The 17,226-nt window shown below is 33.0% G+C and overlaps 5 protein-coding genes across 5 annotated transcripts; 3 read left to right on the top strand and 2 right to left on the bottom strand.

The window, feature by feature from the left end:
• The first annotated feature begins 285 nt into the window (after positions 1 to 285).
• On the top strand, positions 286 to 8,799 carry LOC106719605 (argininosuccinate synthase). The gene is made up of 10 exons (XM_014513977.2): positions 286 to 377; positions 808 to 913; positions 1,014 to 1,174; positions 1,246 to 1,330; positions 7,068 to 7,213; positions 7,349 to 7,470; positions 7,675 to 7,826; positions 7,900 to 7,991; positions 8,354 to 8,502; positions 8,605 to 8,799. The coding sequence occupies exons 1-10, from the start codon at positions 313 to 315 to the stop codon at positions 8,766 to 8,768; spliced, it is 1,242 nt and encodes a 413-aa protein (XP_014369463.2). The 5' UTR covers positions 286 to 312; the 3' UTR covers positions 8,769 to 8,799.
• Positions 8,800 to 9,069: 270 nt separating this feature from the next.
• Positions 9,070 to 10,128, top strand: LOC106719625 (mediator of RNA polymerase II transcription subunit 22). Its single transcript, XM_014514000.2, has 3 exons — positions 9,070 to 9,425; positions 9,711 to 9,812; positions 9,888 to 10,128. The coding sequence occupies exons 1-3, from the start codon at positions 9,329 to 9,331 to the stop codon at positions 10,103 to 10,105; spliced, it is 417 nt and encodes a 138-aa protein (XP_014369486.1). The 5' UTR covers positions 9,070 to 9,328; the 3' UTR covers positions 10,106 to 10,128.
• A 488-nt stretch (positions 10,129 to 10,616) lies between these two features.
• On the bottom strand, positions 10,617 to 11,934 carry LOC106719621 (NADH dehydrogenase [ubiquinone] 1 beta subcomplex subunit 8, mitochondrial). Its single transcript, XM_014513995.2, has 3 exons — positions 11,758 to 11,934; positions 11,454 to 11,671; positions 10,617 to 10,895 (listed from the first exon to the last, which is right to left on the bottom strand). Exons 1-3 carry the CDS (start codon positions 11,846 to 11,848, stop codon positions 10,683 to 10,685), a joined length of 522 nt encoding a protein of 173 aa, XP_014369481.2. The 5' UTR covers positions 11,849 to 11,934; the 3' UTR covers positions 10,617 to 10,682.
• Positions 11,935 to 12,337: 403 nt separating this feature from the next.
• LOC106719601 (protein-associating with the carboxyl-terminal domain of ezrin) lies at positions 12,338 to 15,264 on the top strand. Its single transcript, XM_014513971.2, has 7 exons — positions 12,338 to 12,603; positions 12,677 to 12,859; positions 13,026 to 13,165; positions 13,241 to 13,350; positions 13,433 to 13,762; positions 14,021 to 14,208; positions 14,284 to 15,264. Exons 1-7 carry the CDS (start codon positions 12,391 to 12,393, stop codon positions 15,073 to 15,075), a joined length of 1,956 nt encoding a protein of 651 aa, XP_014369457.2. The 5' UTR covers positions 12,338 to 12,390; the 3' UTR covers positions 15,076 to 15,264.
• Positions 15,265 to 15,699: 435 nt separating this feature from the next.
• LOC106719562 (1-acyl-sn-glycerol-3-phosphate acyltransferase alpha) lies at positions 15,700 to 17,132 on the bottom strand. The gene is made up of 6 exons (XM_045686645.1): positions 17,129 to 17,132; positions 16,930 to 16,948; positions 16,520 to 16,653; positions 16,264 to 16,445; positions 15,975 to 16,140; positions 15,700 to 15,854 (listed from the first exon to the last, which is right to left on the bottom strand). The coding sequence occupies exons 1-6, from the start codon at positions 17,130 to 17,132 to the stop codon at positions 15,700 to 15,702; spliced, it is 660 nt and encodes a 219-aa protein (XP_045542601.1).
• Positions 17,133 to 17,226: the final 94 nt, after the last annotated feature.

Raw genomic sequence — 17,226 nt, 5'->3', positions numbered from 1 at the left:
GTAAAAGTTGAAATACATTTAGATAAACTTTTAAATAGCGTTTCGGTGACCATTATGTGCAATTATATAGAGGTACGCAACTTAAGTAAGCCTTAACCAATTGTCAGTATTCGACTGTTAAAACGTTTTATTAAATTAATTAATCATCGAATTGTTCTTTTTTTTAAACCGTTATGTGCCCTTGGTAATGAACCTTTGAAATGAAGATATAAACGCTTGACCTAGAGGTTATCACGATATTATATATAAATTAACTGTTTAAGATATAAATGATTCTCAACGAAAGCTTAGACAGTAACAATATAACACGCAATGGCTAAAGACCTTGTTATTTTAGCGTATTCGGGAGGTTTGGACACTAGTTGCATTTTAAAATGGTAGTTTCTATTTCGTATACTTTTTACTATTGGTATTATGTTTTTTTTTTGTTTTTATGTGCCGTAGCTCCCTGAAAAACGTATATATTATACTAATGCTTACTATTCATCAATTTAGACTCAAACTTTTAACGAGATTAATTTTTCTTCTCAAAGTGCCTTCTTTCGAAGGTTGGCGATCATTAGGACAACTTGTACTTTTGACACCGCAATTCTGAAAGGCGAGTGGATGCTCTTTTAGTACCACTGGCGTAGGTTCTTAAGCCAAGATGTTCGTCTTCGATCTACATTTCGCTTTCCTTTGGTTTTTCCTTGTACGATGAGCTACAGGAGTTCTTATTTTGTAACTGATTAGCATTCATATTTAGTTTATATTATGAAAAATACAAACTAAAGTATATTTATGAAATATTTATCATTGGATCTGCAGGTTGATACAAAAAAATTACGATGTCGTATGTTACATGGCTAATGTCGGACAGGACGAAGATTTTGGAAAAGCCAAAACGAAAGCGAAGAACATTGGCGCGAAAGATGTAAGTTTTACTTTAAAGTACTTTTTAAATTACCTTTCGAGTAAGAACCTGCTACCGGTTGAAAATGTATTTATTTCGTTTAACTTGCATATATTTTTAGGTAATAATAGAAGATCTGCGTAAAGAATTCGTCGACAACTATATGTTACCAGCCGTTCAAATGGGCTTAATCTACGAGAGTCGATATTACCTCGGCACTGCTTTAGCCAGACCCTGCATCTCCGTTGGCATTGTCACCGCTGCTAAAAAGCTAGGCGCTAAGTACGTTCTTATTTCAGTTAATTAGATATTTCAAAAATTATTAATGTAATAACAATATTGTTAATTTTAAGGTATATATCACATGGAGCTACGGGTAAAGGCAACGATCAAGTCCGCTTTGAACTAAGTGTATACTCACTATGGCCAGAAGGAAAGGTAATATGAAGGTTTTTTTTTTAAATACATTACAACACATATTTCAAACGACAACATTTTTTTTTATCTAAGCTATATAACTTGTTAAAACTTTCGAAATATTATACTACACTTATTATTATTATAGACTTAACTCACATGTATATCGGTCTAAGTACCGACTAGTTCACACCCGTCGGGTTTCAGTGTCCGGCGTGACGCGACCGCGAATATAGCCCGTTTATCTACTCATCCTGAAAAAATACCCCGCCGGATCTGTTAGCTAGTCCAGCTAGTCGGTACCTAGACCGAAATACTAGTGAGTTAAGCCGTGATCTATACTAAGTAGTGTAGTCTTATTTATTTAAACTTATTTAAACTTTGTACATACACATGAAGTATTGTACTGGAAAGCTTAACTCTAAAAGAGTTCTCTTACAGCTTACCATTATATAGAGAGAGGTTGTTTAATGGGTAATTTATTTATTTATTTATTTATTTAATAAGTAAATGTGTGTACAAGTCGTCATAAATAACGTCTTAAATAATAAACTTAATAAATATTACATATATACATAATACATATACATAAATAATTATATACATACATACAATATATATAAATATATATATATATATATATATATATTTTGTTTAATAGCAAAACTCAAAGTGATATAAAGTGTTCCTTTAGACCTTTTTTGAAGGATGGCAGCGATGTACTTTCTCGTATGGACGACGGAAGAGAGTTCCACAGCGTAACAGCACGGACAGTAAAAGAGTTGGCAAAGCGAGAGGAAGTGTGTGAGGGATATTTTAAAAGAGAAATTTTTTTAGACCTGGATGGTTGGTTTTCAGGCACGAGAAAATTAAAACGATCACAAAGATAAGTAGGTGAGTAAGGGCAATATAAAATAGAGAATAAGGTAGAAAGGATGTGACAGTCTCTTCGTAACCTTATAGGTAGCCACTTAAGTTGTTTGCGGTACTCCGAGACATGATCATACTTCCGCAGGCCATAAATAAAACGGATACACATATTTTGAAGTCTTTCTAACTTGTCCAGGAGTTCTTCATTTGCATCTAGAAAAACAACATCAGCATAGTCAAGCAGGGGGAGTAGAAGTGTCTGCGCTAAAATTATTTTGGTTTGAAATGGGAGAAACTTTTGGAGGCGTTTAAGGGAATGAAGAGAGTAATAAAACTTTTTACTAATGAAATTAACATGACAATTCCAGGACAAATGGCGGTCAAAATGAACTCCTAAGTTTTTAACAGTATTAGTGTAGTTAATATTGCAGCCATCATATAAGATAGGTGGCAACAAATCATGATCAAGACTGTTTACCTTGTAGGTGCTACCAATTATTATAACTTGTGACTTTTTCGGATTCACTAAAAGACCGAAGGTTTTTGCCCAGACAGAAATACGTTCTAAGTCCGCATTTATATGACCTATAGCTTCATTAATATCTTCAGGTCTGAAGTGAAGGTACAATTGCAAGTCGTCTGCGTATAGGTGAAAGCGAGAAGATAATACATTTGTAAGAGCATTTATGAAAATAGAAAATAGTAAAGGAGATAATACTCCGCCCTGAGGGACACCTGCCTTAAGGTTGCACCAGTCTGACGAATCATCTTCAAAGTACACCGACTGAGAGCGGCCTTCAAGATAAGACCTAAACCAACTGATTACGGGAGATGAAACATTGAGAGAAGCCATAATGCCAAGAAGAATGTCAAAATCAACGGAATTGAAAGCGCTGCTAAAGTCTAATAGAACAAGTATAGTCAAAAGCTTGTTTTCAATAGCTAGACGAATGTCTTCTGAGACATGAATGAGAGCTGTTACAGTGCTGTGATTTTGGCGAAACCCTGACTGGTACGGGCTCAGTAGGTTGTTAGACGAAAGGAATCTCGATAATTGAATCAGGACCGAGTTTTCAAGCACCTTGGATAAGATTGGCAAAATGGAAATGGGACGGAAATCAGATGGAGAAACAGGTTTAGGGCTTTTAGGCAGTGGTATAACTTTGGCCTTTTTCCAAATTGAGGGAAATAAACCTGATTCTAAAGAGTAATTAATAATATGAGTGATGATAGGAACAAGTTCGTCAGGTAGTAATTTTAACATTTGTAAATGAAGGCCATCAGCTCCAATAGCCTTAGTAGATATAGAAAAAAGAGATTTATGAACAAAAAGTTCAGAAACTTGATCGAATGAAAAGGCTTGGTACGAAAAATTTGTTGTAGAAGATAAAAATGAAAGAGTATTTTGTTTTGTAGACTCGCTTAAGCAGAAAGGAGGATTGGAGAAAAAGGCATTTAAATCGTCGAGGTTAGGATTCTTGAGACTATCATCGCCACTACTTATACCAATACCTAACGATTTTAAAAATTTCCAGACGGAAGAGGAATCAAGATTATTGATAGAATTATGTATATGGCGTTTTTTGGCATCACGGCACAATCGATTGCAGCGGTTTCTGAGGGACTTGTAAGATGACCAATTATAGTCATTAGGTGTTCTTTTGTACCTTCTCTTCGCCTTGTCTCGTTCTGACATTTGTGTTTTAATTAGGTCAGTAAGCCAAGGGGCAGGTTGACGTCTAACTCTTATTTTTTTCAACGGCGCATGCTTATCGTATATACCAATTACTAATTCATTAAATATTGCCACCTTTTCATCAATGTTCTTGCAATTTAATACGGGACCCCAGTCAATATTAGCGGCATCTTTTCTTAAGCACTCTAAGTCGATATTTCGAAAGCTACGGCATTGTATGTATTTACCTTTGGGTTTGGGTTTTCGTAATTTGTAAGAAACAAAAATCAGGTCGTGATATGAAAAGGAGGCAGAAAGTTGACCATGAGTAAGAACTTTTTCCGTATTTGAAACAAGGATGAGATCTAGGAGGGACGGGCTGGAGTGCGGAGAATGGTGAGTAGGTTGTAGGGGAAGTATAGACATATTAACAGAGCTAACAAGGGAACGAAGCTTATGGCTGCGCCCGTCGTTCCTTACCAAGCAAGTATTAAAATCTCCAAGGATAATGATGTCGTCATACAGGAGACATAAGTGTTCTAATTTGGTTTCAAGACTACTAAAGTAGTCAATACGGAGTGAGGGACTGTAATAAACACCCAACAATATTTTAGTGTGGTGACAGAGGACTTCAATAAATAGGTGTTCAGCAAAACCAGAATATTCTGACGGAGATTGGTCCACTATCGTAAATGGTAAGTCGCCGCGAAGATACAGACCTACACCACCATAACCTTTACCGATCCTGTCATTCCGAATAAGCTTATAGCCCGGGAGTGCGTATTGCGCTGAGGGCAGCGATGGTTTTAAAAAGGTCTCTGATAAAAGAATGACATCGACTACATCAGAATCGAAGGAGCCGAGTAAATCAGGGAAATGCGCATGAACACTTTGTACATTAATGTGCACTACATTTAGAAAACCCCGGCAGGTGGAGAATTGAGCTGCTAGCTGATCACGAAGCGGTGAGTCAACGTCGCTGCCAGCACTTTCATAAACTGTGTCTGAAGACCGAGAGGAACATGAGAAAAAACTATCATCAAAACAAGCCATTGCTATAACAAAACAAATAAGATAAATATAATATTAATATTGATATATTATTGTAAATAATATTAAATAATTAAAAGTAAAATTTGGTTAACTAAAATACATTAAACAACCCTCTAGTGCACTTACAAATAATTATGTAACATAACTATGGTCTTAATAAAATAATGTTAACTTACAATTATAGATAAAAGTATTCGAAAAAAAAAAAAACATTATTAATAAAGAACAAACATAACAAATGAGAACATCATAAAAACATGGTATGGAGACCTAGTGAAAAATACAAAAGATAGGCATACAATATACAACTAAGCTAACGGTGTTAACATTACATAATGTATTAAGTGATTATAGCTAGAATAAATTTAACAATTATAATACCACGGATATTTTAAAAATGTACGTGAAAGTTATACAATAATAAATTTTTGTAACAATCGCCCAACAGCAGGCGTAGTGTCAACCCGCTCATTCTTTTCAGTAAAACAGAGATAACAATAAGTACGGTGCGGTCCGACAACCAGCCAACGGTAATGATGCAGTATTGTAAAAAAAAAAATGTAAACAAACCGCCGCTGTGATTCGACCTTAGACTATACGATAATGGACTTACTGCGCCAGCCATTATACTATCAAGAATCAGACTAGTTTTGAAGACGGGAGGTAAAAATTACAATTTGACAAGGACCTTACCTATAAGTGAAACAGCTTGTGAATGTATACTGTCTTGTAAAGCATGACAAAACAAAATAAATTTTAATAAATATATACACAAATAACATGAGCACACAAGCAAACAAGAAATTAGCCGTTTACACTAGTATAGTACTGTATTACAAATCTGATGTTTACATAATATGATATAGATAAGGGAAAAAAGCAGACTTGACGAGTCCTGTCTCATAAGAGTCAAAGGATGAGACGATTGCTAACAAAATAAATAGTAAAAATACCGTCACTTAGTAGAACAAAAAAAAAAAAAAAAACGATATGCAACTGCTATGATTAAATTAAAGAAAACTTAAGTTAAAAATATGAAATTATCTATGTAGACTTAATAAAAGAGAAAAAAGGATTCGTTTTTTGACAAACATAGTTAATGATAATAAGATCGAATAGTAACCTAAATTCACAAAAGTAAATAATAAACTTGTCTACTTTGACCTGGGGAGGCGTTTTGATCCAAAACCAGTCTTTTTCTGCACGTCAGTTCCACTAGGAGTTACCTTTGATATATTCTCTGACGGCTCAGTTTCAGATGTTGGATATTGAGACATCAGAGACGCCAGTTCAGCTTCGGTCTCGAGTTTATACCGTGATTTATTTGGGAGGAGGACGACAATACGACCATCCGAGGTCCAGCAGCGACGGATTCCAAAATGTTTTCGCGCTTGCATAAACACCTCATGCCTTGTCTTTGTAAGGAACTCTGATAGCGTTACCTTAGTACCCTTTAGTGACGTCTTGCCGCTCCACACAATGTTACGAAGACGAAAGTCATGAAATCGAACTAGGAGGGGGCGAGGCTTACTGGTACGAGTGACTCCTAACCGATGACACTTTACAATGTCGTCGGCTGTGATCGTCGTCAGTTTCATGTTGATGTTTACAATATTTAAAATAAGAGATTCTTGTGTCACATTATCTTCCTCTGGTATCCCATGAAACAGCAGCACATTGGATCGGGACGCCATCTCGAACCTGTCCATTCCCACTAACACCAACTCCATTTGAGTCTTGAGCGTGCTCACCGTTTGCCAAATGAGGTGACGGAACTCCATGAAATCCCGTGACAAGCCAGCTATAGTCTTGTGAACACTCTGTGAGTCTCCCGAAGCAGCCATTTTCAGCTCAGACTCATACTGAGTCATACGAGACTGGAATAGTGTTTCAAGTTTGTTCATCGACTCACTCAACTTGTTGTAGATATCCATAGTTTATGTGAGATATGCGGAAAATGTTATTGAATGTAGTGCACACGGGTTTAGAAATCACATTACACTGCTTTTTATCATTTAATATAACGTAATAATATTTTTAAAACCAACTTTTATGACGGAGCAAAATATAAGATGTTTACACTTCGAACTACCCACTTTTTATGAACTAGTCTTAGCCTAGTTCATAAACACTACGAGTAATCATTTTGTATTTTTCCAGATAATAGCACCATGGCGTCTTCCAGAGTTCTTTGAACAATTCCAAGGTCGCAGCGATCTTATAGAATTCGCGAAGATTGAGAATATACCAGTTGCAGCAACACCTAAAGAACCTTGGTCAACGGATGAAAATATTATGCATATAAGGTAGGAAAATAATTAATTACTTTCGAATATATTTAAAAAAAAAAGACAACAGATTAGACTCGTTACAGTGTAAAAATTATTAGACTTGTACCGCGCCAAGAGAGACTAATTATGACAAATTACCTGTGGTTATAGCTACGAATCCGGTGTACTTGAAGACCCTGGAGTTGTGGCACCATCTGGAATATACAAGATGACACGCGATCTTAACAAGACTGAAGACTATCCGAGCACTATTGACATTGTTTTTGATAAAGGTGAGGATATATGAACTTTGCATCCCACGCTTGTTTTAAGTAATTACACAATGTTAATTAACCTGGTCCTTTTATTTACCAACTCAATATACTTAAAATAATAAGCCAGAGAGGTAGTTTCAGGCAGAGAACAAAATAACTTGTCAACGCGCTTGTTTCTCAACGATGTTGAGAGAAGACTAAATGATTTAATGAAAATTACAGGTTTACCAGTGTCCATTGTGATACCAAGCGGTCATGAAAAACCAATGGAATTATCAGATTCTCTAACTATAGTTCAAACATTAAATAAACTTGGAGGTCAGCATGGTGTTGGACGAATTGACATCGTCGAAAATCGATTTTTAGGTCTTAAAGTAAGTTGGATTATCTGACCTAGGATTATCAATTCTTTCTAAAGCTTATATATGTAATTTATTTTCGCTTTAGTCACGAGGCTTGTACGAGACCCCGGCTGGAACAATACTACACGCTGCGCATCTCGACCTTGAGGCCTTTGCTTTGGATAGAGAAGTACTAAGGTAATGTAACATAATCATATGGTTATTGGTCTATAATAAAAATATTTTATTACAAGCTCTTATCTAGAACTTAGCCTTTAAATTTATCAAAATTAAGTGCCCCAACACACTTTTATGATATATAGAAGTTTATAAGTTATCGCTGACTTGCAGGTAATATCACATTATATGTCAATAGGCCATACTAGCGTTAATTGATAAGAGATGAGAATAACCTCTACCTTTAAGATGAAATTGGATTGAAAAACTATGAAAGACTTTCGTGTGGTCTAAATATAAAACTTATATCATCACACATACTACAAGGAAATTCATATACACAGATCTATCTTAAAAGTTTTAAATTTATTTCCTTATTTTAGGATGAAGAAATATCTGCAAGAAAAAATGTCTGATTTTGTATACAATGGCTTTTGGTTTTCTCCCGAAGCAACATACACCCGAAAATGTCTAGAATTATCCCAACAGGGCGTCAGTGGCAAAGTCACCGTACAAATCTACAAAGGAAATGGTAAGCAAAATTATGGATAGCGTATTAAAGACAATTTTTTTTTCGATTCTGCCCCCTAATCATGTGACAGAGTTTGTATGTTTCCATTGATTTGACTTTCAGTTACGATACTATCCAGAAAAAGTTCGACTAGTTTATACAATAAGGACCTAGTTTCAATGGATGTTGCCGGAGGATTCTCCCCTGAAGATAGCACCGGATTTATTAACATCAATGCAATCAGACTCAAAGAATATGCTCGATTTACTGCACAAACTAAATTTTAATTTATAAACGAAAGTAATAAAGCTTGGTTTAAAGGAACGTGTATTTTCATTAGCCTTTATTTTTTTTATAAAAATGTTGTCTTCAAAGAAAAAATCTAAATAGAATAAGGTGATGCTAATCAAATTCTCCGGGAAATGTTTTTATTGAAAGCACGAAATTAGAAAAAAATAACATGTGATCTTGATATTTCTTCTGCGAACAAAAAATATTTTTTTCTGTTTGATTTTTGTAGTCACTAGCATTGGTTTGTGGTTTTCGTACTCTATGTTTAGAAGATTTCAACTTCAGCCCCTTATCTGTCAATGTCATTTTATTAATGGTGGCTTTGGTTGTTTATTTATTTTGTTAGATACTTCGTAAAAGTACAACAGCTAAAAACAGGAATAGAGAATAAAACATTTATAGTAAGCCAATACTTCTATTTAATACTAAGCCAATGAATATTGAACGATTAACGAATTCGATGAGAAATCGCTAATTTTATCAGAATCAAGTGTACTATTTTTAACCGAAATTATCTTCAGCTTTAAATTCTTTGTAATAAGACTGAGATAGTAAAATGCACAGAAATCTGCCACAAAATAAAGAAGCTCTTCTGAAATCTTATACGACTCGACTAAAGGAGGATGTCAAAAGTATGCTGGAAAATTTTGAAGGTGAGGGCTGTATACTATTTTATCATGTTCTTTAAGGCTTTTTAATCCTGGCATATGGGATTTTCACTCTAAGGTTATTTTTATACTTTTAATATTATAATTCAAAGAAGATATCACAGAGTTGTTTTCTATATTCAGCATTGGCAATCCCATTGTTCCTGGGATCGCCAATGATCAATTCGATCCTGGTTCTCTCTCTGTATTAACTTCGGTAGGAGTATCATGTAGAATATTATGATAGTAAGTGAAACATTAAGATATTAAATTTATATTTTAATATTTCAGAAATAATTAAGCTTGCCAAAGGTGAAAATGATTCACAGCTAAATAGGATGACACAAATTGAACAAGACACTTTTGAAATGCAAGTCAGAGCAGCAAATATTGGTAATTTGTTGTTTTTTTTAAACATAATTAAATGTAAGTAAACCTTTAACCACAATCAACAAATTTACGTTTCAGTGAGAGCAGGTGAATCCTTGATGAAGCTAGTCTCGGACATCAAGCAATATTTAATATTAAATGATTTTCCATCAGTGAATGAAGCAATCACACAAAATTCTAAACTCTTTCGGACAAAACAACAAGAATGTGATCAAAAATTAATGTCATTAAGAGATGATATAGCGGCTGATTTGTATGATTTAGAAGATGAATACTTTACAAGTATATACAAGTAGATAAAAAAACTTTACATTTTTAATTTTATAACCCTTAAACAAAACTATTATTGTATGAAAAAAGTATTAGCCCTTCTTTAAATCCTTATTCAAAATGAGACAATTTGAAATGTTGTAATAATCAGATGGGTAGGAAAACATGTTCAAATAAGTTTTCACACAATTAAAACAAGGTTTTAAGCAAGAATCTATCTAATTCAATTTCATCATTATCATCATCATCAGCTCACTATACGTCCCCACCGAGGGGCTCGGAGCCTACCCCAAGTTAGGGGTGACTAGGCCATAGTCAACCACGCTGGCCAAGTGCGGGTTGGTTGACTTCACGCATATCATTGAATTTCTTCTCAGATATGTGCAGGTTGCATCACGATGTTTTCCTTCACCGTAAGAACGTCGGATAAATGTACATATGTAAATCGAAAAGTTCGAAATCGAAAAATTCAATTTAAGTGACATTAAATTATTTTTTTGTTCAACAATTGCACAAATAAGAAAAAAACACATTTTGAACATTTCTATTTTTAATAACTTCTAATGCTTCACAGCATCAACAAATAATGTTTCTAGAATTCTTCTACTTTTGACAAAACAGATAGTGGGGTCCGTCTTTCGGATACTGCTTAATAGTGACTGGTCTTCCAAATTTGTAGTCCTCCAAGAAAATGTACAAAGCAAATGATCCACCAATAACACCCAAGAACCATGTCCATTGATGTAGAAGTGAGAACCTTGGCTTCATGCTAATGTCATAACGATCTTCACCAATTATCTCTTGACTGGCATGAATCTGTATACAATAATATTGCGTTAATTACATTTATACATAATATTAATAAAATTAGAGTGAATTGAAAAAAATCATATTTTGTACATGTGATGTTATGGTTTGAACAAATGTGTTTTCCTAGTAATCTAAATTCTAGTAAAGTGTTCCTAGTAATCTTTAGAGCAGCTAAACAGACTTTGCCTGGAAGGCTAGAACCTATACTAAAGGCTAGATAATTTTTTTGCTAGTTCTAATTAAAATATTAAGGAAAAACTTTGTAGAATATAGATTTTCTATTCATAACAATGTTTAAAATTATCGCAAGAAACTACTTAAACCATACCACTGAGAACCCAAACATGTTCTAATTAATTAATACAGCTAAATACTAAAAAACAATGTTACTTATATAGAACATATTTGTGAAATATATTTGGAAAAACGTATATTTTGCGGTTACAAGAGAGTATAGATACTTACAATTAACAAAAACTTATTTATTTTCATGATTATAATATGGATTCAAACTTATAAATAAGTAAATTGTATGCCAGCGTATAAGTGCGAGCAGTTACATACCGGTTCGTTGAAATTCCTTTTCAACTCTGGTTGATCATAAGGATAGTAGGGATCCTTAGAATCTGAACCAATATCCGGGAGTTTAGGATAATCACCATAACACATGTGTTCCGGATACGGTTGATATTCTTCTATGGTCATTCCATACTTTTTTGCAGCAGCCGCTCTCTCTGCAGGGGTTTTGGGGTATGGGCCTGGTTTGTATTGATAGTTCCAATCTAAAAGTACAATGTGACGTAACGTCATTAAAAGAATAAATCATTCTAAAACAGTATATAGTACAAATATAATTTTAGAATATTACGGTTTCTAGTTGCGTTACAAAATATTTCAGCCGCCTTGCGAACACCATTTGGATTAGATATTAATATTTTCTTCAATAAAGCTGAAGCCATCTTTCTCCAGGGTCTGTCAAAACTTCAAACAAAATGATAACTTGTCAAATTGAACAGCATGTCACACTGACAGTTCGGTTCAATAAATCAGTGCAGTGGATGTAAAAGTTTAATGTAAGATTGATAATTACTGGCGAAGAACTACAATTACATCATGAACTTATAATATTGTGATTGTACTCGGCCAGTAATTATCAACCTTACAAGTGTTCCTGTAATATTGAGATGATAATTGAAAACCTAAATTTAAATTAATTAACGTTAAGATGGTGAAACGAATATTTGCGCATCGTAGATTTAACTACTTGTTGAAATATACTCTGTGAAAATACATGGATAAGTGTCAATTTTGCTATGACGTTGAAAGGTCAATCGAAATCAAATCAAATGTCAGGTTACCCAGTAAGCCAAAGCCACATATAAATTGTGTATTCAAGTATCATCTCACCAATATTTATCAATATTACTAGATAAAAAGGAATGATGTCTAATGGAGTGAAGTCTAAAAAGAGAACTGCCTATAGTTACAAATAAACTTATCAATGATGGGCAATGAAAACTCTCACTTAAGTGGCCTCAAAATTGATGAGAGACCTACCGAAACCACAGATTTTTGGTCACATTTTCAAGCAACGATTAGTGATAGTTGTAGATATTTTAGTTTAAAAGATGATGGATCCGTGTCTGTTTTTAAAGGAGAGGTTGTTTTGGGGCCTTTATGGATAACAGCAACGCCATTGGAAAAATGTTCTAATGTATTATATTGTACTTTGAATTTTGTTAATTATAGTGAAATTTATCATAAAATTAACATGTTTGCTTTTTCAGAATCTTCTAAAATATCGGCACCCCGGTATTGTAAGATATATATCTTCATGGCAGCAGAAGACATTTCATTTAGTGACAGAATATGTACAACCCTTATCACAAGTCTTAAATGAACAAACACCTTTACAAATTTGCATTGGATTAAATAACATCCTTAGAGCTTTGGTTTTTCTTCATGAGCAAGTATGTCACATTTCATATAAAAACATGTAAATTAGGTCTTTACTAAATATTTCAATACAGACTGATTGAGAATGGAATAAAGGTTTATTTAAAAAGCATAATCCATGTTAAAAATAAACTTTTAGTGTACTGTATATTTTATTTTGTTTTTAATGTGATATTTTAGGCTGGTGTGTCACATAATAATGTCAGTATATCTTCAATATATGTATCAGGTGATGGTCAGTGGAAGCTTGGAGGATTGCAATACTTGTGTACATTTTCTGATTTGAATCCCTCATATTTGAAACATGCTCGCATACACAGGTATACAAGAATAAAAATTAATGATTTAATATAAAATTTGTAACTTTTATTTTTTATTTGCAATATTTTTATTAGATATGACAAAGCAGTAGATCCAGATGAAGAGTCACAAGAACTTACATCCAAGGTAGACCAATATGCATATGCAGTTTTAGTATTTGATGCATTCAAAGGCCGGAATGATGGTAATTATCTTCACTAATTACATATTTTACATGCTATAATTTTTTTCTGTCATATACTGATGTATTATTTGTAACTTTCCAGGTGATGTACCATATTTGAAGGAGTTTAAAAAGTTTTGCAAAGATTGTCTTCAAAATAGCAACCCTGTGAACAGACCAAATTTGTCCGAAATTTTGCAGCATGACTTTTTCAATCATGAATTTATTTCAATTTACAAATTCCTGTACTATTTGCCTCTAAAGAAAGAAGACGACAAAAGTCAATTTTTTTCTAATATTCTAACAAATCTAAAACACTATGATGAAGAAACTGTTGCAAAACAGCTCGGCGGACTATTGCTGTCAAGGCTAACACTTCTGGATGCAACAGCAAGAAAAGATGTCATACCATACATTTTAAAACCTAGAAATGGTATGACATTACTATAAGCATACTTAACAAATATTAATTAGTTTAAATATAACTAACTAGCTTTAACCCGCGACTCCATCCGCGCGGAATAAAAAATAAAAAACGGGGTAAAAATTATCCTATGTCCTTTTCCTGGTCCTAAGCTACCAGCCCACCAATTTTCAGTCAAATCGATTCAGCCGTTCTTGAATTATAAAAAGTGTAACTAACACGACTTTCTTTTATATATATAGATTACAAATATTTTTATTCTTACAGAAAGATTGCAGAATGAAGACTCTACTGGTTTTTTTAGCTTAGGTGTATTTAAGGAACATGTAAAGCCAAGATTATTGCAATTATTTGGAGTAAGAGATAGTCAAGTCAGAATGATCCTTTTAATGCATTTTACTAAATTTGTTCATGTTTTTTCCCATGATGAACTTTCTCATCATATTTTACCCGAGGTATTTTAATTGTTAATTTTTGTATTATCTAAAATAAGTATGGTTCAAGGAATATAATTTTTTCATTTGTTCCAGTTACTTCTTGGTATAAAAGATGTAGATGACAATTTAGTTGCATCAACATTGGTTTGTTTGAGTGAATTAGTACCAATATTAGGTGCAGATACTGTAATAGGAGGTAAAAGATCTAAATTTTTCACTGACGGCAGACCTAAGACAAACAGTATCTTGATTGATACATCTAATGTGCACAAAGATGTGAGGTATCCAACAACAAAGTCATTAAGTGATTTCCCTTGTTCTGAAGTTTATGATACTGGTGTTGCCTTAATGTTTGAGAAAACAATGGCTTTAAATGAACGGCCCACACCAGTAGGTGGAGAAGCTCAAGATGAAGATAAAAATGTGGAACCTAGCACAAGTATTTTATCTGATTCTGAAGAAGAGTGGGGTGATTGGGATAATCCTAATCGACAACTTACACTGGAATCAGATAAAATTGATGATATTGATACAATAACTTCTTCAATCATTAACAGTGATATTAATAAAGGTAATCTTATGCAGAAAGTTGAACATTCAATCTCCATTGAAAAACCACTAACAGGCAGAACTTTGTTACAAAAAGCAGCCATGGAAGCAAAAAAACATATTGTTGACATTTCTGAGTTGGACATAAAAAGTACAAAAATAGATTTTAAGAGAAATGTAGATGAGTTTGACTTCTTTGCGGATATGGCACCAGTGATAGAAAAACAAAACATTGGTACAGAGACAGACAAATTACAAGATATAAGTAGCAAATTGAACTTTGTTCCAGATGAAGATTGTGATGAAAATGAGGGTTGGGGTGAAAATTGGAATTAAACATTATTTGATTTCATATATTTATTGAAACAAAGTGAATGTTACATTTAAATAATACTACACTGTCTTTTTAAATAACTTATAATGTATATAAGTGTAAATATTATGCAATATAGAAGACTAGCATAAATGGTTATATAAATTATTTAGCTTCTGTAAGCTTTAAAATGGCAAGATTCATCTCAGTTCATGAAAACATTCAAAATTAAATGATATCTACTTTTAGATAATTAATAACTAATTCCAATTAATTGTACACATCACTATGTAGTATATGTTATTAATTTGCAATTAAATTTATCCCCTACTGATATACAATAAATATTGATATACAATTTCTTCACACAAATTGTTTTATTTGCTCTATAATTAAACTAATACAGTGGAATTAAAAGTAGCTAAAAATAAATAACATTTTGCTTAATAATACTGTTAACCTTAATAAACCATAAACATATATTAGATTTATAAATTTGACTAGATAATTCATCACTTTAAACATAAGTGTATAGCTTGGGCAAATATTTATATTTACCTATTGAGTAATAAAATAACTTAAAAATAATTAACAATAACACAAATTTAATGCTAATGATGTAAATAATGATCACAGTTATCTATAAATTAAATTGCGATTTTCTTTTGCTTAACTAAATCTTTGGAGCTTTCATTGAATACTTCTATCATTTTCTGACGTGCCATTTCAGACAGATTTTCTAAGTCATTCCGAGTCATCCCTTTTGTTGATATTGGTGGCAATGTGGTAATCACTACTTTACCTAAACAATAATTATGAACTTTGTTATTATATATTAAAAGTTTGAGCTCTCAGAAAAATTTGAAACAGTAGGTAGTATTCAAGGTGTTTGTAGGGAAAGTAATTTATATTTTTTACATACCTGGTTCAAAAGTTTTTGTCTCATTATCCAGAAAGTAGTATTGACTAAAAACAACAGGCATTATAGGTACTTGGGCATCTATGGCTAGATAAAATGCCCCTTTTTTAAATGGTTGTATATTACCATTGTTATATCTTGCACCTTCAGGAAATATCCACAACTTAGTCTGAAAGACACAATTAAGCCTCTAAATATGTACATTTATATTTTTAACATGCTGTCTCAGTAGGGTTTTTTTTTCGCGTATATAATCAATTATTTGAAATTAAATTAACATCACATTTCATACCTTTTCGCGTATAACTCTGTCAGTAGCTTGTTTCATTAGTCGGCGAGCTTTGTCAGATTTAAGACGATCGATGAAAACAAGACCCGAAAGCCAAGCCCCGAATCCAAATGCTCCAGCAAACATTAGGGGTCTTTTTGCTACAACTGTGCACCGCTTCATTCGAGGCCACATCTCAAACATACCTGTATAAAAGAGTAATAAATTCAATTAGAAAATAATTTTCAAACATTGTTCGTATTAAAAAAAAATAACTTGCCCAAAATATCTAATGAGCTCTGATGATTCGAAATAACTATATAACACTGTTCATTATCCCAGTGCTCCAATCCTCGTAATTCCCATTCTATACCAACAATACGCGAAGCATAACGACAAAATCGAGACGCGACACTGTAAGAATAAGAAATAAAATTAAAATTGTTGATTATACAAGATTTTCACGGACGTAAAAAATAATCAATATTTTACATGAGATTCGTAACATCACGAGGATAAAAAAACACTACGGGCAATAAAACTGTACACGTTATCAATACATAACTATAGTATAAGAAAAACTTTAAGTAATATCGAAAAACATTGCTTTTTTCATATAAAAAGGGCAAGGTAAATATAAAACCCGCCAAAAATAATTCAGGATATGAAAAGGAGGAAGCCATAACGAACCATAGATGTATGTTTTTAACTTTACCAGAAAAATAGTAAAAGGTGATTCATAGACAAATTATTACTTTTTTGGTTTGTTTTTAACTTTTAGCTTGCTTTTATTTAAATTATCAACAATCTTTTTTTTCGATGAATCGATGAATACGTTTATTTATTTACAATTATTTCCAAAAATACTAAGTATTTAAAATCATTTTACACATATTTTTACAGCTGACTAACACCGAAATGAAGTTAACCGAAAGAGTAATTAACTAATCACAAGTGATATTTACAAAAAGTGAAATTCATTTAGTG

The sequence above is a fragment of the Papilio machaon genome, chromosome 3 (genome assembly GCF_912999745.1).
Source record: "Papilio machaon chromosome 3, ilPapMach1.1, whole genome shotgun sequence".
Taxonomy (NCBI): Eukaryota; Metazoa; Arthropoda; class Insecta; order Lepidoptera; family Papilionidae; genus Papilio; species Papilio machaon.
Note: the sequence above shows the minus strand (reverse complement) of the source record. Positions and strands in the feature narration are given on the sequence as shown.